At 38.3% G+C, this 26,036-nt stretch overlaps 1 protein-coding gene across 1 annotated transcript in view; it reads right to left on the reverse strand.

Moving 5' to 3' along the window:
* Positions 1–26,036, reverse strand: part of LRRC7 (leucine rich repeat containing 7) — a 492,466-nt gene that overhangs the window by 381,850 nt on the left and 84,580 nt on the right. Inside the window, exon 2 of the mRNA XM_052637059.1 lies at positions 7,399–7,601. Within this exon, the coding sequence (XP_052493019.1) occupies positions 7,399–7,601 (203 nt within the window). The remainder of the gene's footprint in view (positions 1–7,398; positions 7,602–26,036) is intronic.

Consider the following 26,036-nt stretch of genomic DNA (forward strand, 5'->3'; position numbering starts at 1 on the left):
GGTGTTGGAGAAGACTCTTGAGAATTCCTTGGACGGCAAGGAGATCCAACCAGTACATTCTAAAGGAGATCAGTCCTGGGTGTTCTTTGGAGTGAATGATGCTAAAGCTGAAACTCCAATATTTTGGCCACCTCATGTGAAGAGTTGACTCACTGGAGAATACTCTGATGCTGGGAGGGATTGGAGGCAGGAGGAGAAGGGGATGACAGAGGATGAGATGGCTGGATGGCATCACCGACTCGATGGACTTGAGTTTGGGTGAACTCCGGGAGTTGGTGATGGACAGGGAGGCCTGGTGTACTGTGATTCATGGGGTCGCAAAGAGTCTAATATGACTGAGCAACTGAACTGAACTGAACTGATCCAGATATGTGCCAACATTTCCAGTCCTCACCTCTGGCTGCTGTCAAAGGTCTTACTCTTTGCAAGATAATATACATTGTTTCAGAGGAAGTTATGGGGACTTTTTACAACAATGATACAGTATTTCAGCAGTGTTTTACTACTGGTTAACAGGATTGAACTGTACTAGAAATCTTATAGAGATACAATTAAGCCTAAGGTTTTGTTGAGGGAAGTAAACGGTGGTGGTGGGCATTGTTATTTTGTCTAAGAATAACACCGGTAAAGATTCTCTGGTAAGGTGATGTTTGAGCACAGACATGAAGGAAATGAAGCAGGAGGCCATGAGGAAGAGCAGCACTGGCAGGGGAAAGAGAAGGGGCCGTCTTTGGCCAGAGAGCTTGCCTGACTTTTACGTGTAGGCTCAGCCGAAACAGTTCCAGCACTGTTGTCAAAACCCATTCTTTGGTCATTCACTTGGAGGTCTATTTTACCTGCAGGCATGATTCAGGTGTGTTTTTATTGCTCATTTATTTTTTTAAAGAGTCAGTGAAGATACCTTTCATGTCACAGCCAGTGACTGGATCCAAGCTATGCCAAAATTTTCACCCGTCTAAAACATACCTGTTTGATAAACTCATGTCTGCTTTATACTGGATAATCAATTTCTCAGCCTTATAGCCTTGCATGAGTGACCAAGATAGAGTAATGAGCACCATCCATATGTTTATTGGTAGCCTTGCCAGCCCTTGCCTGGCTTCCCAATGTTTGTTTCCTTCCCAGAAGAAGCAACTGTTGATATGGAACTTTTTTTTTCCCCTAGCATCTCTCAGCTTAAGAACAATAATCTGAATACAATGGACGAAATATCATTAAGATAATGAAGCATCTGGGAAGCATATCCTTGAAAAGTGGTTTGAGAAACTTGGAAACTCATCTTGGAAAACAGAACTCTAAACCAATGTATACAAAATCCTTTAAAATGTTTTGAAGATTAAGGCAGTAATTCCAGAAGCATAGTTCTTTATCTAGAGAAGGCACTCCTTCATAATGTTAGCAGCACTCTGAGTGCCTAGCCAAGTTTTAGATGGATAGACAGGTGAATGGATCTCCATCATTAACATATTGCAGAATTTGCAAAGAACCAGACATTTCTGAGAATATAATGGTCTGATTCTTAAGTGAGTGGCTTCTTCCACCATAGAAAGGTTCATGAAGATGTTGGATGACTGTTCTAAAAAGGAAATAACAGACATTTCTGCACTGTGTGGAAAATTGGACTAGTTATCAGCTATAGCTTCTTAGAGATCAGTGGTCCCTGCCAACACAACATGGGGCACAAAGAAAAATTTCAGGTATACATTTTTGACTTGTTACTATAGCATAATTGATTCTATCTTAACTATAACACAGTCTTTGATTTTAATTTTGGATAGAAATTTAACATCCCATGTGGCCTAAGAAAAGTTAATTACCTTTTCTGACCTTGATTTGCTTATTATAATAATTAAGGGCTTAAATAAAATAATCTCCAAAGGTGCACTTACTGCAAAATGTCATAACATGATTCTGTGAGTCAAGGAAATTCTCTAGGGAACTGGTGGTATTGTCTATTACATATGCACTTGGTGTAGCTATTTGGGTAAATAACCTTTCACTCATTATGGACAGAGGATGCGATGGTCAGATGGCATCACTAACTCAATGGACATGAGTTTGAACAAACTCTGGGAGATAGTGAAGGACAGGGAAGCCTGGTATGCTGCAGTTCGTGGGGGTCACAAAGAATTGGGCACAACTTAGCAACTGAACACCACTGTGGACAGAAGATTGTTTTTCTAGAAGCTGTCTTTGGAGATTTCAGTTAGAAATGAAGACATGCCACAACATTTTTTGATGGAGAGTTTAATATGCAGAACTATTTTGAAATCTTACTATTCTACCCAGGGTAGTTAATATGGAAAATTTTCTTTCTCTGTGGTATAAGAATGATAAATGCCAATTATTGATTTTTTTTTATTCTAAGTGCTCCATAAACATTATCACACCAAGCACCCTACCTACTTATATATCTACCTATGTACATATGTGTGTGTATATATATATATATATATATATATATATATCTGTCTGTCTAACCTAGGAATTGATGCTATAATTTTCCCAGTTTTGCTAATGAAGAGACTGAGGTTTTCAGAAAATGAAATACCTTCTCAACCAATTAGCAGTGCTAGGTTTTGATACCAGGTTTGTCTGAGTCCAAAGCCAAGGTTATTAATCTCTAAAATAATTCTGGATAGTTTAAATGGAGAAAATTTAGTAAGTACAGTATTTCAAATTTAGTCCCATCCTCTTGCATATAAGGGCTTCCCTAGTAGCTCAGCTGATAAAGAATCCACCTGCAATGCAGGAGACCCTGGTTCAATTCCTGGGTCTGGAAGATCCCCTAGAGAAGGGATAGGCTAACTGCTCTAGTACTCAAGCTTCATTGGTGGTTCAACTGGTAAAGGATCCGCCTCCATGCAGGAGACCTGGGTTTAATCCCTGGGTTGGGAAGGTGCCCTGCAGAAGGGAAAGACTTCCCACTCCAGTATTCTGGCCTGGAGAATTCCATGGTCTATAAAGCCCATGGGGTCACAAAGAGTCAGACACAACTGAGCACCTTTCACTTTCACCTTTCTTTCATATAAAGATAAATTGACCTCTTCTACCAAATTCACTCTGTGTCCTTCAATTTTGGTTCATATTGACTTTACAAAAATTATTTCTATTATCTTTTTCAAAGTTTCTCTTCAATTTCAAGAAGTTTCTTTGTAGTTTTTTTCTTTATTGCACTTTTTTCACATTTGGCTTTCCACACTACTTCATTTATAATATACATCTGTGATGTTCTTGTACTTTGTATAATTTTAAGCTTCCAATTCCAAATAACAAGTAAAGCAGCACTAAATTATAAGCTGTGTGGGTTTCTATCACTGTGTGAAAGGCATGTCATTTTTATATTTTTACCTTTCAAGCAACACAGATTGAACTATTTCTCATCAAAAGACTTCTTATTCTTTCATATCTATTTTTGCGTCTTTTCTGACACACTCTTGACATTCTTTTCCTAATGCCATTAACCTTGATTCTGTTCTCTACCTGTTGCATAAGAACTTAGATATTCATGGCCAGCTAGAACACTCTCAGTATAAAATATCAGAATGAAGATAATAAAAAAATTATAAAAGGTAATTTTTGCCATAATGTAATATCGAGAATACAAATGGTTATCTCATTACTCAACAAATCTGAAATCATAATGGTAACAATGTCAAAATAGTACCAGAAAAACAGTAAACTAAGAGCAAGTAAAAAATACTATATTTAATCTAACTTTGAAAACTTTAAATCTCCTAAGGACTCAATATTTTGCCTACAAGTCCTTACAAACTTTGATGAAGATGAACTGTTCTTCATAAAACAGTGATTTTATAGCATTTTGTTTGTAGTGTACATTGTGGTAATCTCCCCTCCAGTCTTCCTACCTCTTTCTCTTGTATTGCTGCCAGTAACCACAGCTCCACAGAGGTGGCCCATCACTGTTGAACCCAATCAGAGTAATCCTATTTTTCTTGCATAGTGGATCCCATGGCAAAAGGACTGGGTCAACAATGAACATGTGACACAATTAACTCCAGTGAGATCTAAGGACAAGGGAACCGAGGAATTCTGGAGGAGCTACTTCTTGTCCTTCTTAGAAAAAGAGAATGTTTTCAGAAGCCAAATATTTCTATTTTTGGAGGATGTGGAAGTGAACACTAGAATCGCTGTAGCCATCCTGCCCCCTTAGGGAAAGCCAGCCTCAGGAAAAGTTATTCCCACATAAAGCAAATAGAAACATACCAAGGCTGGAGCGTGTCCTGAAATGCATTTTCCACTTATGTGAGCCAATCAAGCCTATGTCTTGTTAGGTCAGTTTGGATTGTGGTTTCTATTAATTAAAACACATAAGGTAGCTCAGACAGTAAACAACCTGCCTGCAGTGCGGGAGGCCTGGGTTCAATCCCTGGGTCAGGAAGATCCCCTGGGGAAGGAAATGGCAACCCACTCCAGTATCCTTGCTTGGAGAATTCCATGGACAGAGGAGCCTGGCGGGCTATGGTCCATGGGGTCGCAAAGAGTCTGATACAACTGAGTGACTAACACTTTCACTTTTTCAGTGGACCCTAATTGATATGCCAGCCCTTTTATTTCTTAATTTACCTATTTTTCAATCATATAGAAATATATACAGGCATTATTATGATCAGATTGTGAAATCAAATAATTTAGATCATATCTCAATATTAGATGCTTTAGAAGAAACTAATCTACAGGGTTGTTTTAGGAAAGTAATAATATTGAGCTTTGAGAGCCAAAGAAACCCTGAAAGATTATGTGTAAAATCTTTGAAATATGTAAAGCATACTAATAACAAAAGATAACCATTTCTCCTAAATTCTAATACAACAGAAAAGTGTTATTAAAGTCCTTGACTCACTTGTATTATTTTTCTTTATTGTTAATGCAAGCTCTCCTCATTAAGCTCCTAGTGACTTGATATGTAAAACTCTCCAACAGCATTATCTGTCTGATGTATGAAGTCAAATCCTGCTGTGTGGGTCTCAAGACCTTTCATAATCTGAGTTCTTTCTGCTCTCCTCCTCTACCTACATATGTCAGCACTCTCCCACCTGCACCTGCAGCTCCAGACCCTTCACAGTTTTGCTGCTCCTCTCCTCCCCTTCTCCATATATTCCATCTTAGTTTTTGCTTCTGTGCTTTTTGGTCAAGCCCTCCTCTCCCCCCTCCAACAGTAGTACTCTTCTCTGGACATAAGCTCTACCACAGGACTTGGTTCTTTGGCTCTGATTATCTGTCATTGTGCATTCACCTCTAATGCTTCAGTTTTGTCTGTGATTAGGTTGTCAGACCCTTGAGAGCAAGGAATGAGACTGATTTCTCTTGTAATTCACTGAAGTTTCAACTACTGTTTAGTTGAGTAGATATTAAATGAGTATGTATTTGATCAATTGACCTTGTGCTGGCTATTTGTCTTAGAGACTGTTGCACGGACCTAGAAAAAGATTTTAAATATCTGGATTGCCTTAGAACTGCCAGATATAGCAAATAAATATACAGGATAGCCAGTTAAATTTTACTTTCAAATAAATAACTAACTATTTAGTTTTAGCATAAGTATATCTAATGCAATATTTGGGGTATAATTATACTAAAAAATGGCTTGTTTAGTAGTTTAAAATTTAAATTTTACTGGATGTCCTTTATTTCATCTGGAAATTCTAAATGGACCTGACCCAAAACAAACAAACAAACAAAAAAAATCGTGTTTAATTTCTTAAACTAGAGCTAAATACCACATTTATGAATTGTTTAACTTTATATAGTTTTGCCAATGAAGTCCTATAGCACATGAAGTTCTCTGCATCATTTCATCTAGCGGTGGCAACATATAAATTGAGTATTCATTATGTAAAAGTCACCATGCATCCTCCTGTACAGGGAAGCAAAAATGAATAAGATGCTTCCTCTGCCCTCAAGTAGTTTATAGCCTGGTAGAAGATACAGCTCATTTTAGTCCTGTCTCTAGTTACGTGCAATGTGGATGTCAATCCATATGGAAAAATTTTTTTTAGGCCTGACCCAGCCCTCCTGGGCAAAGATTCAAGATGACACTATACATTTAGGTTATCAAAAATGAAGAATATTTGCTTTGAAGTATATATTAAATAGCTCCTGTCTCTGAAATATTATATAAACACCATAATCCATCATCCTAAACGAAGGTAATTTTCAAAAATTCTTTTGATCAGAACACTTTATTCTGCTTTCGATAATTAAGTTAGCTTTTATGATGCAGGGCTTCTCTCATAGCTCAGTTGGTAAAGAATCCACCTGCAATGCAGGAGACCCTGGTTTGATTCCTGGGTCAGGAAGATCTGCTGGAGAAGGGATAGGCTACCCACTCCAGGATTCCTGGGCTTCCCTTGTGGCTCAGCTGGTAAAGAATCTGCCAGCAATGTGGGAGACCTGGGTTTGATCCCTGGGTTGGGAAGATCCCCTGGAGAAGGGAAAGGCTACCCACTCCTGTATTCTGGCCTGTAGAATTCCATGGACTGTATAGACCATGGGGTTGCAAAGAGTCACTGAGCAACTTTCACTTTGTGATGGAGGATTTTTTTTCTGGTTCTTGAATATTTAATATGCATTTTTTAGCATCAGCAATAGAAATGTATTGCATGACATTTTTTTCTCTCTGAGCTATCACGTAAGTTCTTCACAGGTAGATGCCATGCCAACTACTTAATCCGAGTCACTTATTTAGGTGAACAATAGGATCTGGTGCTTTACATTTTATCTTTCTGCTGTGTGGCCTTGTCTGCTTCAGCTAATGTCTCCAATCTTTCCTGGTCATAGTCAGTGTGTGTTTATGTGTATACAAAATTGATATTAGTTAAATTTTTTTAGCTACATGATATTTATAAGTTATATGCCATATAAACTCAGTGATATTTGTTGTAATCAAAGATTTCAAATTCCAGAAACAACAGAATGTTTTCCATAACAGTATTCTTGATTTTTTGTGTGTATGTGTATGTTTAAAAGCATTTCTTAGACTTAACATATAATTTAAGGCTTTAAAACAATGTTACCTTAACATACAATATTCAAATTTTCACTTCTGGAATAGAGAGTACTATATTTTCTCTTTCTTTTCTAAATATAAGCTATTGATCTCAACTCACCAATCTGTATTTTCTTGAAAAGCATCTTAAATTAAAAAAAAAATGCATATCCCATAAAGTAATGATTTCCATGGTTATTAACATATCACAAGAAGTTGCAAATGGAATGGCATTAAAAGGTGATAAAACTATTGGGAAAAGTTATGCTAACTTGAATGATTTGTCAATTACCTAGGTAGAAGGCTATAGTTAGCATTATCATTATGCCAAGTCTTTGGAGCTATGAAATACTCATTTAAAGTATGTGTTTTAGGTTGTCAAAAATTACCTTTGGTAGCTCTTCAATTTGATTGGCATCTAGGTAAAGCTCCTCTAATGTCCGTTCAAAGTTAAAAACCTCCTTTGGCACCTGCTGAAGGCTGCAGTGGGAGTAATCTAAAACTGAGATGATTTCTTCTTCACCTCGGAAACATCGGCACGGCACCAGACGGCCAATGATTTTCCGCTTGGTGGTCATCTCCAGGCACTGCACTAGAGAAAAACAGGAAAACAAAAAACCAACTGCTTAACCACCAGCCTTGGAAGGCATTCTTAAAATATTTAAAGCTTAGAAATTTAATTATGATTATATTTTATAATTATACAATGCTTTAAAAAAGTTTACATAAGACATGCATATGCATTATATCATTTAATCCATAAGGTATATAAGACAGATTTTTATTAACATTTAACAAATAAAGAACTGGATTCAGAAAGGGGCAGATAGTTCCCATTGTCACACACATTTGGAATGGCAGAACTGGACCAGAACACAATCCTGACAGTGCAAGGCTTACACTCACATTTGAAACATAGTTCTATAATATAGATTTTTAAAATTGTATACTAATTGCAGTACAGGATAGAAACCTCCAAATTTGTTCGAAAAAATATATTTCCCTCATTTCTCCAAAATATTAATAGTCAAGTTTTACCCATAAGGTTTATGATTTCCTCTTTCTGACTCAAATTTACTCCATTAATCAATAATTATCTATTGAGTATTTAATGTGCTCTAGACATTCAACTATGAACTAGGGAGAGAGATATAAATTGAACAAACTCCCTGGAGACAGATGTTGGAGACAGCTATATTGGTTATTCACTTCAGAATAAGAATCCGTACTTATGAATCCTTTTATTTTAATAGGAGAAAATAATCATGGCAGAAATTTCTGTGATGTCCTGACATATCTTTCACTAGATTGGCACCAACCAAATGCTATGAAAACTTGCATGAATCGGTATCATGGCACCTACCACACTTCATTAAAGTTACTATTTTTTAAGTCGTTTTTTTCCTAGACTCTAAGCCTCTTGAGGGTAGAAGCTATTTTGTTCATTTTTACATTTGTCTTGGTGCTTGACATACAGTAGACAAGCAATAACCAATGTAAACTAAACAAACCAATTCATGAATGAACAGATGGATACATTTGAGAGTCTGTCCTCAACCACCTTCAGATACTGATAATTAGCTTGAAAATCTTCTCATTCTAACTAAAAGGTCACTATCTCTGGAATGTCTCAGGATAAACGAATAGCATCTTCCTTGGAGCTACCAGGCACTAATCTCACTGCTTCCTAATTATGTGTACTATTTCCCCATGTACTAGGTGGGTTCTTGAAGGAGAGGATCTTGTCTTTTTCATCTCTGAATTCATAGTAACAGTATAGTTTGCCATCTGCAGAAACAGTATTGAATGAGCATCAACTTGAAACTTGTATTTTATTCACTGATTTATTTTTACTTATCAACATAAACCTATTGCAGAAAAAGAAAGTAGCAATAGTTGACAAAAACAATGCAGTATTTTGTTTTGGAATGGCTTAGATTAAATCATATTTGGAGGCAAATGAATATGATATGCTTAAGAGATGGTGAAAGTTCAGCCCAAAGCCACCTTTATTCTTCCTTTAACTTATGAAATTTATAAAATTATATTTTGGGGCACATGAGTCAGCTCTTCCATATGGTTATTTGTACATGGTAATTTGTAGAAGGTTTATCTAAAAACATTAAAAAGATGACCTTTCTTCTCCATTAGTTTCTATCTTTCAAAATCCTACATTTCTCATTTCTGGGAGCTTGAATCACAAGGTTTTGGAATTGTTATTTTACCTGAGCTTACTTGAAAGCCCTGATTACAGGCTGATCTCTACATAGGATCTAGGACATATAAACAGCCAGTAAATGCATCTAATATCTGACACACACTATATCTGACATACACTAGGCACCTAGCAAATGTTTGTTGAGGTTATTGTAGTTGTAAAAGGTAAGTGATGATGGCTCAGACTATGGGAGCAGCAGTAAAAATGGGAAGAAGTGATGGACTGGCAAGGTATTTAAGAAGCAGAATCCCTAGCGTGGGTGATGGATTAAATGAGAGGTGGAAAGGGTACTGTAGCGAGAATTCTTGAAAAATTCCCAAGTTTTTAAGTCTCTAGTAGCCACATGACTACTCAGCTGTGATGCCATAAAGCTGACTCAAGGCATTTATCCTGTGTGTCTCTATGATTCACAGCTGTTGAATCAATTGTTCATACATTGTTTTTACCCAGTACATTACACTCACCCTTTTGTGCCAAACCATGTGGCTATTTCTTGATGCCCATCTGTTGTTTCAACTGCAATTTTTTTATTGTGAAGAGAAAAAAGAGAATATCCAAGCCTGTACCTGAACCATTTGGTCAGAGTGTCTACCGTCCAGGAAGGCTTTTGCAATTTAATGCCCTTTTAGTACTGCTTTCCCTTTCGTTCAAAGCATTGTTCCTCTGATAATCTCATTGCCTGCCAGTAAACTCTTTCTTTAGTTCAGTTCAGTCACTCAGTCATGTTCGACTCTTTGTGACCCCACAGACTACAGCACACCAGGCTTCCCTGTCCATCACCAACTCCTGGAACATACTCAAACTCATGTCCATCGAGTTGATGATGCATCCAACCATCTCATCCTCTGTCATTCCCTTCTCTTGCCTTCAATCTTGCCCCGCATCAGAGTCTTTTCTAATGAGTCCCTTCTTCACAACAGGTGGCCAAAGTATTGAAGCTTTAGCTTCAGCATCAGTCATACCAATGAATATTCAGTACTGACATCTTTAAGGATCGACTAGTTTGATTTCTTTGCTGTCAAAGGGACTCTCAAGTGTCTTCTCCAACACCACAGTTCAAAAGCATCAATTCTTCAGCACTCAGCATTCATTATGGTCCAACTCTCACACCCATACATGACTACTGGAAAAACCATAGCTTTGACTTGATGGACATTTGTCAGCAAAGTAATGTCTCTGCTTTTCAATATGCTGTCTAGGTTTGTCATAGCTTTTCTTCCAAGGAACAAGTGTGTTTTAATTTTGTTGCTACAGTCACCATCTGCAGTGATTTTGGAGCCCAAGAAAATAAAGTCTGTCACTCTTTCCACTGTTTCCCCATCTATTTGCCATGAAGTGAGGGGACTAGATGCCATGATCTTCATTTTTTGAATGTTGAATTTGAAGCCAAGCTTTTCACTCTTCTAACTTTCATCAGGAGGCTCTTTAGTTCTTCTTCGCTTTCTGCCATAAGGGTAGTGTCATCTGCATATCTGAGGTTATTGATATTTCTCCCAGCAATCTTGATTACTTACAGCTTGTGCTTCATCCAGCCCAGCATTTCACATGATGTACTCTGCATATAAGTTAAATAAGCAGGGTGACAGTAAATAGCCTGATGTACTCCTTTCCCAATTTGGAACCAGTCCATTGTTCCATGTCCAGTTCTAACTATAGCTTCTTGACTTGCATACGGGTTTCACAGGAGGTAGGTAAGGTGGTCTGGTATTCTCATCTCTTGAAGAATTTTCCACAGTTTGTTGTGATTCACACATTCAAAGGCTTTAGTATAATCAATGAAGCAGAAGTAGACGTTTATCTGAAATTCTCTTGCTTTTTCTATGATCCAATGGATGTTGGAAATTTGATTTCTAGTTCCTCTGCCTTTTCTAAATCCAGCTTGAGCATCTGGAAGTTCTCGTACTATTGAAGCCTAGCTTGGAGAAATTTGAGCAGTACTTTGCTAGCGTGTGAGATGAGTGCAGTTGTGCAGTAGTTTGAACATTCTTTGGCATTGCCTTTCTTTGGCAATGAAAACTGACCTTTTCCAGTCTGTGGCCACTGCTGAGTCTTCCAAATTTACTGGCATATTGAGTACAGCACTTTAATAGCATCATCTTTTAGGATTTGAAATAGCTTAGCTAAAATTTTATCACCTCCACTAGCTTTGTTTGTAGTGATGCTTCCTAAGACCCACTTGACTTGCACTCCAGGATGTCTGGACCTCGGTGAATGATCACACTATCGTGGTTATCTGGGTTGTTAATATCTTCTTTGCATAGTTTTTCTGTGTATTCTTGCTATCTCTTTGAAATGTCTTCTGCTTCTCTTAGGTCCATACCATTTCTGTCCTTTATTGTACCCATCTTTGTCTGAAATGTTCCTTTGGTATATCTAATTTTCTTGAAGAGATCTATAGTCTTTCCCATCCTATCATTTTTCTCTATTTCCTTTGCACTGATCACTTAGGAAGGCTTTCTTATCTCTCCTTGCAATTCTTTGGAAACCTGCATTCAGATGGATATGGCTTTCCTTTTCTGCTTTGCTTTTCCTTCTCTTCTTTTCTCAGCTATTTGAAAGGCCTCCTCAGACAACCATTTGCCTTTCTTTTTCTTGGGGATGGTTCTACTCTTTCTCATTTCAGTTCACTACCTCTAGAACCCATTGATGACTTTGGTATCTAATTTATGGATTATCTATCCATTGTAACTCCTTCCATTCCTGATTTATACTCCTTAGACATAATAGCTTTCAACTTTTTCCACCCTAAATTTCTAAGAAACTTAATTGTAATGCTACTCCATGATTTTTCCCTTACAGATTTTTGCTATATAACATGGTGGTTTACCTTTCTTCTAACAAATTCTCACACACTTATAACCAATCAAAATATATATAGCAATTTTGTTTTAAATTAATAATACTTATTTTACTATAGCTATAAATATCACTATAATTCAATTACATTTTATTTCTTCTGCATCTTTTTTTTCTTTAAAATTGCTTTATGTTTTTCTTTTTTTTTTTTTTTTTTTATGTATCTTTCACTCATTCAAGTTGCTGACTATCTCCTCCTCTCTTTGTATAGTGAAAAATGTCATTTACCCCCAAGGATAATCCTTCAGGAGCACTCTACCTTCCTGTTTCTGTCTGGAGTGGTTCTGTGTGTGTCTGTGTGTGTGTGTGTGTATGTGTGTGTGTGTGTCTGTGTATATGTGTGTGTGTGCATTTGATCCTGGAATATCTCTTCATTGTCCTTCTGTAAATTTTACATTTCCTTCTTCTGTTTTATTCCTATTTTATGAACCCCTTGTCTTTTTCTTTCTAGACTTACTGGACTATAACATCCGATGGTGAGATATAATATCCAGTAACTCACTGAGAGAGAATATACAGCAGGAACATGTTTAAACCTCTGCATATATGATCATAGTTTCATTTCACCTACAAATAAATTTAAAGTTTGGTCAGATATATACTTCTGGGTCAGACGTAATTTTCTTTACAAATTTGAATTCATTTTTAATATATTATTTTCTAGATTTCAAGGTTGTTGTCAGGAAATCTAACTCCATTACTATTCAAATTCCTGTTTTACACCCACTTTCCCCTCTGCCAGAACATTTTAGAACTTTTATCTTATTCTTAGTCTTTTTAAATTTCAAGACGATGTGCTTTGGTATGTTTTTATTCATTTGCTGGGTACTCAATGGGCCCTTTCATTTTGAAAGCACTTATCCTTCCCTTGTTAAATCTTCTAATATTTTTTTAATTGAGAATTTCCTCTTCATTGTTTTTATTTTTTTTATGCCATCCTGATCAGTTGGACCTACTTCTTAGAATTACCTGGTAATTCAATTATTTTTCTTTTGTAATTTTCATGCCTTTGTCTTTTTATTTTATTTTCTGAGATATTGTCTCAACTTCATCTTTTAAATCCATCTCCTGCATTATCTTTTATCAAGTAACATATTCATACTGCCCAAAAATTATTTATTCCTTCTTAAATCATGCTCCTTTTTCACAGTGAAAGTGAAAGTGAAGTCACTCAATCGTGTCTGACTCTGCAACCCCGTGGACTATAGACTACCAGGTCTGACTGTGTGACCCTGTGGACTGTAGCCTATCAGGCTCCTCCCTCCAAGGGATTTTCCATGCAAGAATACTGGAGTGGGTTGCCATTTCCTTCTCCAGGGGATCTTCCCGACCCAGGGATCAAACCCAGGTCTCCCGCATTGCAGGCAGATGCCTTAACCTCTGAGCCACCAGGGAGGCCCGCTTTTTCATAGTATCATGATTCTATTTCAGGGTGCCATATCACTTTCATTTCTCTTAGAAGATATCGTTGTTAAGTTCCTAAGTCAAGTCTGAATCTTTGCAATCCTATGGACAGCAGAATGCCAGGTTTCTCTGTCCTTCACTATCTCCTAGAGTTTGCTCAAATTCACGTTCACTGAGTTGGTGATGCTATCTAATCATCTCATCCTCTGTCACTTCCTTCTCTCCTGTCTTCAGTCATTCCCAGCATCAGGGTCTTTTCCAATGATTTGGCTCTTTGTATCAGGTACCCAAAGTATTGGAGCTTCAGCATCAGTCCTTCCTCTGAATATTCAGGGTTGATTTCCTTTAGGATTGATTGGCTTGATCTCCTTGCAGTTGAAGGGACTCTCAAGAGTCTTCTCCAGCACTACAATTTGATGGACTTTTTTTGTGTGTGTGCCTTTTCCCCCTTGCTCCTTGCATTTATTCTGAGTTCCATTTTCTGTTTGGTCTTTTGGTCTTTATCTTTCATGATAGAGGTTTTTCACAAGTATCTGGTGATCCCTGGCTGTCCTTCAATTATGAAGAGTGACTCCCTACAGAGCTAATTGGAAGCTTTGTATGCATAATAAGTTTCACTGCAGGATGACTGGCAGTCAGTCAAAGAATGTTCTGGTCTTCTGCCTGAGGCATAACTATGCAGTTTTGTAAATAAGGATCTAAGTCAGTTTTTCTATTTTCACTACTAAGTTTCTCCAGTTCTTTGTCTGGTACTTGTCTCCAAGACTCTCAAGGAGAGCTATGAAGCAAATTAATTTTTGTATCCCTTTGTGGAGAAGGAAATGGCAACCCACTCCAGTGTTCTTGCCTGGAGAATCCTGTGGATGGAGGACCCTGGTGGGCTGCCGTCTATGGGGTTGCACAGAGTCGGAAACAACTGAAGCGACTTAGCATGCATGCATGTCTGTGGGTATATTATAATGTAGCTGACAATGTACTTTCTATACAGATAAATATAAACTACATTGTCTTTCCCTGTCTCCTTAAAATTTGTTGAAATCTCTTATCTCTTGGTATCTTTTCTTCAATTTTCTCTCTCCTTGGGAGTAAATGCATTTAAAATTTTATTTTAGTTTGGTGGAATTTTGGTTGCAAGTGCAGCTCAATAAGGTAAGTAGGAGATTAACTTCCATGTTTAAAAGAAAGTTTTCCTTTCTTTAATCCCCTTCATACTTTTAATCCCTTCTTATCTGACCTACTAGGAGTATGGACTAGAACGACATTTTTTTTTTTTTCACAAACACTCTCTTCCTTTCGCTCCCCTGACTTCGCACTCTTCTGACATTTATCCTTCTGCTTATGTTCCTCAATTTCAGTCTTTTAAGAAGATCCATCCTCTCTTCCAAACATTGACATTTAAAATATTAGAGTTATTCCCCGGCTAGTCTTGTGGCCCTTTTAATTGTGTGCTCTCTCCCTTTCAGTCTTTACAATCTCACTCACCTTTCCCAACTCTTTTCGTTTAACTTTGATGAGTGATGGCTATGAAGTTTTTCAAATTTCTACTCAGATTTATGTCTCTCATCATTTCCACTTTGTGTCTTATGAACATCTCAAACATAACAATGTTCATAATTGAAGAGATGCTTTTCAAAGGTATGAGTCTATCATCATGGTCAAGAATTTAGACTCTGAAGCCAGCTCCTTGGCTGTATGACTCTCGGCACATATTTAACCTCTATCTGTCTAGTCCTCTCTAAAATCAGAGCACCTACCAAGCCTGTAGAATTGCACCATGTAGTTTTAAGTATTCACTGAGTGTTCTGCCCAAACCTCCTCTTCCTGTGTTCTCAGTCTCAGAGAACAGCCACAAAGTTCACCTAGTTTGTCAAGATAGAAAGCTTAGCAATATTCTTGGCTCCTCTCATTCTCTCACTTTCCACATCCAACAATCACCAAGTCCGAATCCTTCAATAGCCAAAACTTATCTTGATTCAGGAAGGTTTTTCTTCATTTCAACTCCCCAGCAATGTTGTCCAATTATTGTCTCCTGCCTATGGACCTGTCTCTACCACTCTATTTTTCTCCCACCACAGTGAAGCTGGGGGTGACCTTTTAAAAACACAAATATTATGTCATCTTCTTACTTCAAATACTTCAATGTCTCCTCTCTGCCTTCCAGACAAAGTCAAAAGTCTTTTACTGTGGCTTGCAAGTATGATATTGTCCTCTTGGCTGACTGGGGCCCTCCACTCTCAGACCCAGTGCTCTGTTCCGCCTGGTTAGGTGCCACTCTTCTCCTTGTTTTCAGTGCTCTTTGTAATCGTGGCTTCTTTTGCCACGATCAGGACTACGTGATCTTTTTTTTTCTATGAGGGTCTTCATAAATAGCTCTGCTTTTGCTCAGGGCACATTTCCTTGCTCTTTTCTAAAAATTTAGTTTGGAAGGGAAAATAGCCTCTCTTTATTCAATATGTTCCAACTGTCCTCTTCTCTGTATGTTCCAACTGTATGCTGCAATAGCTTTTGATCACATTTTGATTACTTATTCAAATAAATCTTGTTCCCTAGATTGACACCTCTGTAAGGAGAGGGACCATGTCTAGCCTTTCAACAACATACATTTCTAGTAACTTTAGTATTGAATATCTGGTTTAGAGTAGATACTTTAAAAACATTAGCTGTATTAGTGAAAGAATATGAGAACTAAAGATGATTATAGTGACTTTTATTTATATAGCTTTGGAAAATTTCAAAACAATTTATAATCAATTATCTTGTTTTATCAAGACAAATAGACATCCATATATTATTGTATTTCAATAATAAACTAATTAAAGTTTGGTGAGTTTGTGATGTGCATAAGGTCACACACAGAGTAATTCGTAGAATGAGATTAGATTTCATTTTTCCTGACTCCAAAGCCACCATTTTTTCCCCCCATTAGCAGACAATGCATTGCATTTACAGTGATATTTAGAAAGCAATATTCGAGAATTTATCAAACATGAATTTATCAGTAGTTTTACTGCACACACACACACACACACATTTGATGGTTATTTACACACAGAATACTTCATAGGTACAAATAGAATGAGGGGGTAGCAGTGAGAGAAGCAACATTGCTCTCTTTTATCTGATGATAAAGAGTTTAAGCTTTTTTGAATGTCGAAAGTATGGAAATATAAGGTAGGATGAAAAAAGTGTTTCAGGAATTGAGTAGGTCATAACACACAAGAAAGCACATAAACATTACACACATGACATACAGAAGCATCATTTGCTTTCTTTCTGAAACACGACCATTGCCTGGTATACTATAGAAGTGTGCAGCTTCATGTCTAGTATATGGACTTTGACTCAGAAGCAACCTGATTTCCTGTCTTACTACATACCCTTAGGAAGTATCCTAAAGAGGGATTTTTAGATTTTCAGGTTTTCAAAGGGACTTAAAAAGGCAAGACAAAAATATTAATCTCTTCCTGTTAATACCCTTCCAATAAATTCCATAAATCAAAGCTGAGAGTATATTATTTTTTAGATTATCACTGCATAGATTCTCTTCTCTCTTGAACATTATTTTTTTAAATCTAAATTGAAGAGCTAAAGGGAATTTTTTTACAACCAAAGCATACAGCCAACAGTCTTCCTATCAACACTCTCTGAATCAAATGCATTTAAATAGCAGCACTCACTAACACAGCCTAAACTAGCTGAAGAAGCAGAAATATTCATCTTGATATATTCCTCAAATCCTTCTCTATTCATAATTTAAACCAAAGAGAATTTCAACCACTTGAGAATTATGCCTGCAGAAGTTGACTCAAGCAATAAGAAAATGTGTATCAAAACATCTGTTTTTCAGTACCTTTGCATTCTCTAGGATTTTTTAGACCCATTATGCCAATTTTCTTTAATTTAAGTCTGAATTTGTCAATAAGGAGTTCATGATCTGATCCACAGTCAGCTCCCGGTCTTGTTTTTGCTGACTGTATAGAGCTTCTCCATCTTTGGCTGCAAAGGATATAATCAATCTGATTTCAGTGTTGACCATCTGGTGATGTCCATGTGTAGAGACCTCTCTTAAGTTGTTGGAGGAGGGTGTTTGCTATGACCGGTGTGTTCTCTTGGCAAAATGCTATTAGCCTTTGCCCTGCTTCATTCTGTACTCCAAGGCCAAATTTGCCTGTTACTCCAGGTGTTTCTTGACTTCCTACTTTTGCATTCCAGTCCCCTATAATGAAAAGGACATCTTTTTTGGGTGTTAGTTCTAAAAGGTCTTGTAGGTCTTCACAGAACCATTCAACTTCAGCTTCTTCAGCATTACTGGTCGGGGCATAGACTTGGATTACCATGATACTGAATGGTTTTCCTTGGAAACGAACAGAGATCATTCAGTCGTTTTTGAGACTGCATCCAAGTACTGCATTTCAGACTCTTTTGTTGACCATGATGGCTACTCCATTTCTTCTAAGGGATTCCTGCCCACAGTAGTAGATATAATGGTCATCTGAGTTAAATTCACCCATTTCAGTCTGTCTGAGTTCGCTGATTCCTAGAATGTCATTGCTCACACTTGCCATCTCCTGTTTGACCACTTCCAATTTGCCTTGATTCATGGACCTAACATTCCAAGTTCCTATGCAATATTGCTCTTTACAGCATTAAATCTTGCTTCTATCATCAGTCCCATCCACATCTGGGTGTTGTTTTTGCTTTGGCTCCATCTCTTCATTCTTTCTGGAATTATTTCTACACTGATTTCCAGTAGCATATTGGGCACCTACTGACCTGGGGAGTTAATCTTTCAATGTCCTATCTTGTTGCCTATTCATACTGTCCATGGGGTTCTCAAGGCAAGAATACTGAAGTGGTTTGCCATTCCCTTCTCCAGTGGACCACATTCTGCCAGACCTCTCCACCATGAGCTGTCTGTCTTGGGTAGCACCACATGGCATGGCTCAGTTTCATTGAGTTAGAGAAGGCTGTAGTCTGTGTGATCACATTGGCTGATCTCCAAGCCAGGCTTTAGCAATATCTGAACCATGAACTTCCAGATATTCAAGCTGGTTTTAGAAAAGGAAGAGGAACCAGAGATCAAATTGCCAACATCTGCTGGATCATGGAAAAGCAAGAGAGTTCCAGAAAAACATCCATTTCTGCTTTATTGACTATGCCAAAGCCTTTGACTGTGTGTATCACAATAAACTGTGGAAAATTCTGAAAGAGATGGGAATACCAGACCACCTGACCTGCCTCTTGAGAAACATGTATACAGGTCAGGAAGCAACAGTTAGAACTGGACATCATAGAACAACAGACTAGTTCCAAATAGGAAAAGGAGTATGTCAAGGCTGTATAGGGTCACCCTGCTTATTTAACTTATATGCAGAGTATATCATGAGAAACTGTGGGCTGGAGGAAGCACAACCTGGAATCAAGATTGCCAGGAGAAGTATCAATAACCTCAGATATGCAGGTGACACCACCCTTACGGCAGAAAGTGAAGAAGAACTAAAGAGCCTCTTGATGAAAGTGAAAAGGGAGAGTGAAAAAGTTGGTTTAAAGCTCAACATTCAGAAAACTAGGATCATGGCATCTGGTCCCATCACTTCATGGCAAATAGGTGGGGAATCAGTGGAAACAGAGGCTGACTTTATTTTTATGGGCTCCAAAATCACTGCAGCTGGTGATTGCAGACATGAAATTAAATGACACTTGCTCCTTGGAAGGAAAGTTATGACCAACCTAGAGAGCATATTAAAAAGCAGAGACATTACTTTGCCAACAAAGGTCCGTCTAGTCAAGGTTATGGCTTTTCCAGTAGTCATGTATAGATGTGAGAGTTGGACTATAAAGAAAGCTGAGTGCCGAAGAATTGATGCTTTTGAACTGTGGTGTTCGAGAAGACTTTTGAGAGTCCCTTGGACTGCAAGGAGATCCAACCAGTCCATCCTAACAGAGACCAGTCCTGGGTGTTCATTGGAGGAACTGATGTTAAAGCTAAAACTCCAATACTTTGGCCACCTGATGCGGAGAGCTGACTCATTTGAAAAGACCCTGATGCTGGGAAAGACTGAGGGCAGGAGAAGCGGATGACAGTGGATGAGATGGTTGTATGGCATCACCGACAAAATGGACATGTGTTTGGGTGGACTCCGGGAGTTGGTGATGGACAGGGAGGCCTGGCATGCTGCGGTTCATGGGGTTGCAAAGAGTCAGACACGACTGAGTGACTGAACTGAACTGAACTGAACTGATGCCAATTTTATCCTTGCCTTATATTTCATCCCTGGAAAGTTAAAAGGACAATGGTAAGTTCAATCTTTCCAAGATTTCTTGTGATAAATACTCTGGCTGTCTTCATCAGTTGGCACAGTCTTACATTTTTCAAATGACAAATGTTTCTAATTTATTCACTGAGAAACCCTTTGCCACAGGAATATGGAAACCTGCCAATCTCTCTCCATGTCCTACTTCAAGAAACATTTTTAAAACCATTGCTTCACCTGAAGTAGTCTCTGAAACTCCCTCATCAAGACAGTATCACGGTGATTCTTGGACTCCAAGTGTATCATCTGAGGCTCGTTTGTTTTTTGATTATTCATGCACTCACATTTCAAAAATACTCAGATTGCATGGGTTTGTTTTCATCATATCATTACAATATCTGAAAGCCTGCAAGTGTTATCCACAATTTGATTTGCTATTATTACAAGGAAACCAGTTTGTCTTCAAGATCAAAGGACTGTTATTAGGATAAACACATTTATGGTCTTTAATGCTGATATTACAACATCAGCAATCAAAACAAGAAATCAAGAAGGAAAGGATGGTGCCTGGTACCATGAAAAGGCTTTTTAAATACTTCTAACTCAGCTTTTAGGCAAGTGACTTGTTTTAAGACTAACAGTGCTTCCATTCTCTTTCCTCACATATTTCCCAGGAATTTTCATCCACTGAGAAGAATGTCTCTTTCTACAAATGATTCTTAATATATACCACCATCTCTGATTTAGTTTCTAACTGCTTAATGAGTTACCTATTTCTAAATACAATTCAACTGTTCTAAAGCAGAACTTTAAAATATTTGTTAAGCTCCTAATCTGTACCAGACATTGTGCTTCCCTTCTTGATTTCTTGCTTTGGCTAACTGTGTTTTAATTCTCTTAAGGCTGTTCCTTGGAGTCATCTTTTACTTCTCCTTTCTTTCCTTCTATATTAGACATTCAATGTCTTCCCTTTCCTTTCTTTACCATTCAGTCAATCTAGTTCAGACTCAGCATCTCTTAGTAGTACTGCCCAAAGTAATACGGTACAAAAGTATACTATTTTCAGACATCATTACTTTACCATAATTTATTCAGCAAATTAAATGTCTACAATGTGTTAGGCATTGGGTTATATGATGGGAAGAACCAGTGAGCAAAGAGCTACATTCCCTGCTCTGGATAAACCTTCCTGGATAGTGAGAGAGATAAATATTGAACAAAAAATTAAGCAAATAAATCCACACTTGTGCATTGTGATAACTGCTATAAAAGAAAATATTAGAGAATTATCCATTTTATATATTTACACATAACATAGCTTGATTAATCCTCTAAAATGTATGTTCATTCTCCAGTTCTAAAAGCTTCACTGAGTGTACATTTTTAAATAGAAATATTTCCCAGTTCATATCCCCAGGTCATACCTTCTTCTAAGACATAAGCAAGCTGTGTTAACAAATTGAGGCCTAAGAGTTCTTCAGGATAAAGAGATAAGCTTCTTTTTATTCAGTGTTTCCTAAAGTGCGTAAAATTTAAAACATATAAAATGTTACAGTTTATCAACATAATTAGTCTTTTAAATCATACATTTTAGGAAAGGCTCCAACAAAGGTCCTCCAACAAAATTCTTTAGTTTGATAGTCAGGCCCTTTATCTAAATTTTCAGCTATTTTGTCTAGTACTTTCAAGTTTATGTTCTATCTTACACCATCATTCGGTTCAGTCTCTCAGTCATGTCCAGCTATTTGCGACCCCATGGACTGCAGCACGCCATTCTTCCATGTCCATCACCATTTCTCCGAGCTTACTCAAATGCATGTCCATTGAGTCGCTGATTCATTTCAACCATCTCATCCTCTGTCGTCCACTTCTCCTCTGCCTTCAATGTTTCCCAGTATCAGGGTCTTTTCCAAGGAATCAGTTCTTAATGTCAGGTGGCCAAAGTATTGGAGTTTCAGCTTCAGCATCAGTCCTTCCAATGAATATTCAGGACTGATTTCCTTTAGGATGGACTGGTTGGATCTCCTTGCAGTCCACGGGACTCTCAAGAGTCTTCTCCAATACCACAGTTCAAAAGCATTAATTCTTCAGTGTTCAGTTTCTTTATAGTCCAACTCTCATGTTCATACATGACTACTGGAAAAACCATAGCTTTGACTAGATGGACCTTTGTTAGAAAATTAATGTCTCTGCTTTTTAATATGCTGTCTATGTTGGTCATAACTTTCCTTCCAAGGAGCAAGCGTCTTTTAATTTCATGGCTGCAGTCACCAGCTGCAGTGATTTTGGAACCCGAGAAAATAAAGTCTCTCACTATTTCCATTGCTTCTCCATTTTACATAAAGTGATGGGACCAGATGTCATAATCTTAGTTTTCTGAATGTTGAGTTTTAAGCCATCTTTTTCACTCTTCTCTTTCACTTTCATCAGGAAGCTCTTTAGTTCTTCTTCACTTTCTGCCATAAGGGTGGTGTCATCTGCATATCTGAGGTTATTGATATTTCTCCTGGCAATCTTGTTTCTAGCTTGTGCTTCCTCCTGCCCAGCATTTCACATGATGCACTCTGCATGTAAGTTAAATAAGCAGGGTTACAATATACAACCCTGACATACACTTTTCCCAGTTCAGAACCAGTCTGTTTTTCCATGTTCAGTTCTAACTGTTGCTTCTTGACCGGCATACAGATTTCTCAGGAGGCAGGTCAGGTCGTCTGGTATTTCCGTCCTTTTAAGAATTTTCCACAGTTTGTTGTGATCCACACAATCAAAGGCTTTGGCATAGTCAGTAAAGCAGAAATAGATGTTTATGGTATTACCATAGAGTAGTAGGATTGATACACTGATCCATTTTCATCTATGTCAATCCTGCCACTCTATGGTAATACCATTCTATCTTTATATTGAATAATTTTATCTCTGGTTATTATAATTTGTTTGCAGGTCTTCCAACATCACAGTAGTTCATTTCTCCATCTGCTAACACACATTGCTTGTGCTCTGTTAGAGAAGAGATCCTCAGATACTGAATTTGGATCACTTATGAAGCTCAAATTTTTCTTTTTAAAGTCTTCTCTAACTGTTCCAGACTATAAATAATGCCACTTGCCTTGTCTTCCTCCTCCTCCTTACTATTATTATCATCATCTTAGCACTAACTAAAGAATATCACCATAAGGATTACAGAATCAACCCTTAAAAAAATCTCAAGAGGAGATTTGTATTGAGTAGTGGCAGTTATGAGCTTATTCAAAAATCTCTCTTTGAACTTCCCTGGTGGTTCAGTAGTTAAGAGTTGGGAACTAGTGCCCTGACCATGGAACTAAAAGCAAAGAAGTTAACAACAACCAGAACAAAAAACCCCAACATTCTCCATATTGTATCCCATAGGTGGATAACAATATTTCAATAATTCTGTCCTTCTTCCATACATCCTTTCCTAGAATCTTTATCTACTGACTTACTTAAATATGTAAATATGACATTAGAGGACAGTAGAAATCAAACTTCAGTTTTAGCTTAAAATAACCCAAGTTCCTGAAAAAATTCTAATTCCGTAATAACATGGTACAGTTACAGTTCTTGAAGAACTTTGCTTTCAGGCAAATTTTCAACATTCATTATAACTATCCTGAACCATGTGAACCTGAGCCATGAGCAGTATGAAGTAACAAACTTCTAATTAAGGTATTCTCAAAGATTTAACTTTCAAAAGGTAGTAATCTAAAGTAGAGTCTCCGGAATAACATTGGAAGCCTTGTTTATATAGAGATACAGAATAAGAAAATGGAAGAGAAATAGAGTGCGGGCAGCTGTGACGACGTTCAGAGAGGGGCCGAAAGGAGCTACCCTACGTCCGAGGTCAGGGGCAGAAGTCGGGAAGACCCCATGCCCGAGGGGCGGCGGCCAAGAGGAGCTACCCCACGTCCGAGGTCAGGGGCGGCAGCCAGGAGGGGCTACCCCACGTCCAAGGTCAGGGGCAGCAGCCTAGAGGAGCTACCCTGCGTCCAAGGCTATGGGCGGCAGTCGGGAGGAGCTGCCCCACGCCTGAGGCCAGGAGCAGCGGCCAGGAGGAGTGACCCCATTTCCAAGGAGCGGTGGCTGCACAGGCACCAGAGGGCCTAGAGGAGCTATTCCACATTCAGGCCAGGAGGGGCAGTGATGAGGAGATAGATACCCCTCATCCAAGGTAAGGAGCAGCAGCTGCGCTTTGCTGGAGCAGCTGTGAAGAGATATCCCACATACAAGGTAAGAGAAAACCAAATAAGACCGTAGGTGTTGCAAGAGGGCAGAAACACTGAAACCATAATCACAGAAAACTAGTCAATCTAATCACACTAGGACCACAGCCTTGTCTAACTCAATGAAACTAAGCCATGCCTTGTGGGGCCACCCAAGATGGGTGGGCATGGTGGAGAGGTCTGACACAATGTGGTCCACTGGAGAAGGGAATGGCAAACCACTTCAGTATTGTTGCCTTGAGAACCCAATGAACAGTATGAAAAGGCAAAATTATAGGATACTGAAAGGAACTCCCCAGGTCAGTAGGTACCCAATATGCTACTGGAGATAAGTGGAGAAATAACTCCAGGAAGAATGAAGGGATGGAGCCAAAGCAAAAACAATACCCAGTTGTGGATGTGACTGGTGATAGAAGCAAGGTCTGATTCTGTAAAGAGCAATATTGCATAGGAACCTGGAATGTTAGGTCCATGAATCAAGGCAAAAAGGAAGTGGTCAACAAGAGATGGCAAGAGTGAACGTCGACATTCTAGGAATCACTGAAGTAAAATGGACTGAAATGGGTGAATTTAACTCAGATGACCACTATATCTACTACTGCAGGCAGAAATCCCTCAGAAGAAATGGAGTAGCCATCATGGTCTACAAAAGAGTCCAAAATGCAGTACTTGGATGCAATCTCAAAAATGACAGAATGATCTCTGTTCGTTTCCAAGGCAAACCATTCAATGTCACAGTAATCCAAGTCTATGCCCTGACCAGGAACACGGAAGAAGCTGAAGTTGAACAGTTCTATGAAGACCTACAAGACATTTTAGAACTAACACCCAAAAAAGATGTCCTTTTCATTATACGGGACTGGAATGCAAAAGTAGGAAGTCAAGAAACACCTGGAGTAACAGGCAAATTTGGCCTTGGAATATGGAATGAAGCAGGGCAAAGACCAATAGAGTTTTGCCAAGAAAATGCACTGGTCAAAGCAAACACCCTCTTCCAACAACACAAGAGAAGACTCTACACATGGATGTCACCAGATGGTCAACACCGAAATCAGATTGATTATATTCTTTGCAGCCAAAGATGGAGAAGCTCTATACTGTCAACAAAAACAAGACCAGGAGCTGACTGTAGCTCAGATCATGAATTCCGTATTGCAAAATGGAGACTTAAATTGAAGAAAGTAGGGAAAATCACTAGACCATTCGGGTATGACCTAAATCAAATCCCTTATGATTATACAGTGGAAGTGAGAAATAGATTTTAGGGCCTAGATCTGATAGATAGAGTGCCTGATGAACTATGGAGGGAGGTTCTTGACAACACTGTTGTCAAGGAGACAGGGATCAAAACCATCCCCATGGAAAAGAAATGCAAAAAAGCAAAATGGCTGTCTGGGGAGGCCTTACAAATAGCTGTGAAAAGAACAGAAGTGAAAAGCAAAGCAGAAAAGGAAAGATAAAAGCATCTGAATGCAGAGTTCCAAAGAATAGCAAGGACAGATAAGAAAGCCTTCTTCAGCGATCAATGCAAAGAAATAGAGGAAAAGAACAGAAAGGGAAAGACTAGAGATCTCGTCAAGAAAATTAGAGATAATGAGGGAATATTTCATGCAAAGATGGGCTCAATAAAGGGCAGAAATGGTATGGACCTAACAGAAGCAGAAGATATTAGGAAGAGGTGGCAAGAATACAGAGAAGAACTATACAAAAAAGATCTTCACGACCAAGATAATCACGACGGTGTGATCACTCACCTAGAGGCAGACATCCTGGAATGTGAAGTCAAGTGGGCCTTAGAAAGCATCACTATGAACAAAGCTAGTGGAGGTGATGGAATTCCAGTAGAGCTAGTTAAAATCCTGAAAGATGCTGCTGTGAAAGTGCTGCACTCAATATGTCAGAAAATTTGGAAAACTCAGCAGTGGCCATAGGACTGGAAAAGGTCCGTTTTCATTCCAATCCCAAAGAAAGGCAATGCCAAAGAATGCTCAAACTACCACACAATTGCACTCATCTCACACGCTAGTAAAATAATGCTCAAAATTCTCCAAGCCAGG

The sequence above is a fragment of the Budorcas taxicolor genome, chromosome 3, assembly GCF_023091745.1.
Source record: "Budorcas taxicolor isolate Tak-1 chromosome 3, Takin1.1, whole genome shotgun sequence".
NCBI lineage: Eukaryota > Metazoa > Chordata > Mammalia > Artiodactyla > Bovidae > Budorcas > Budorcas taxicolor.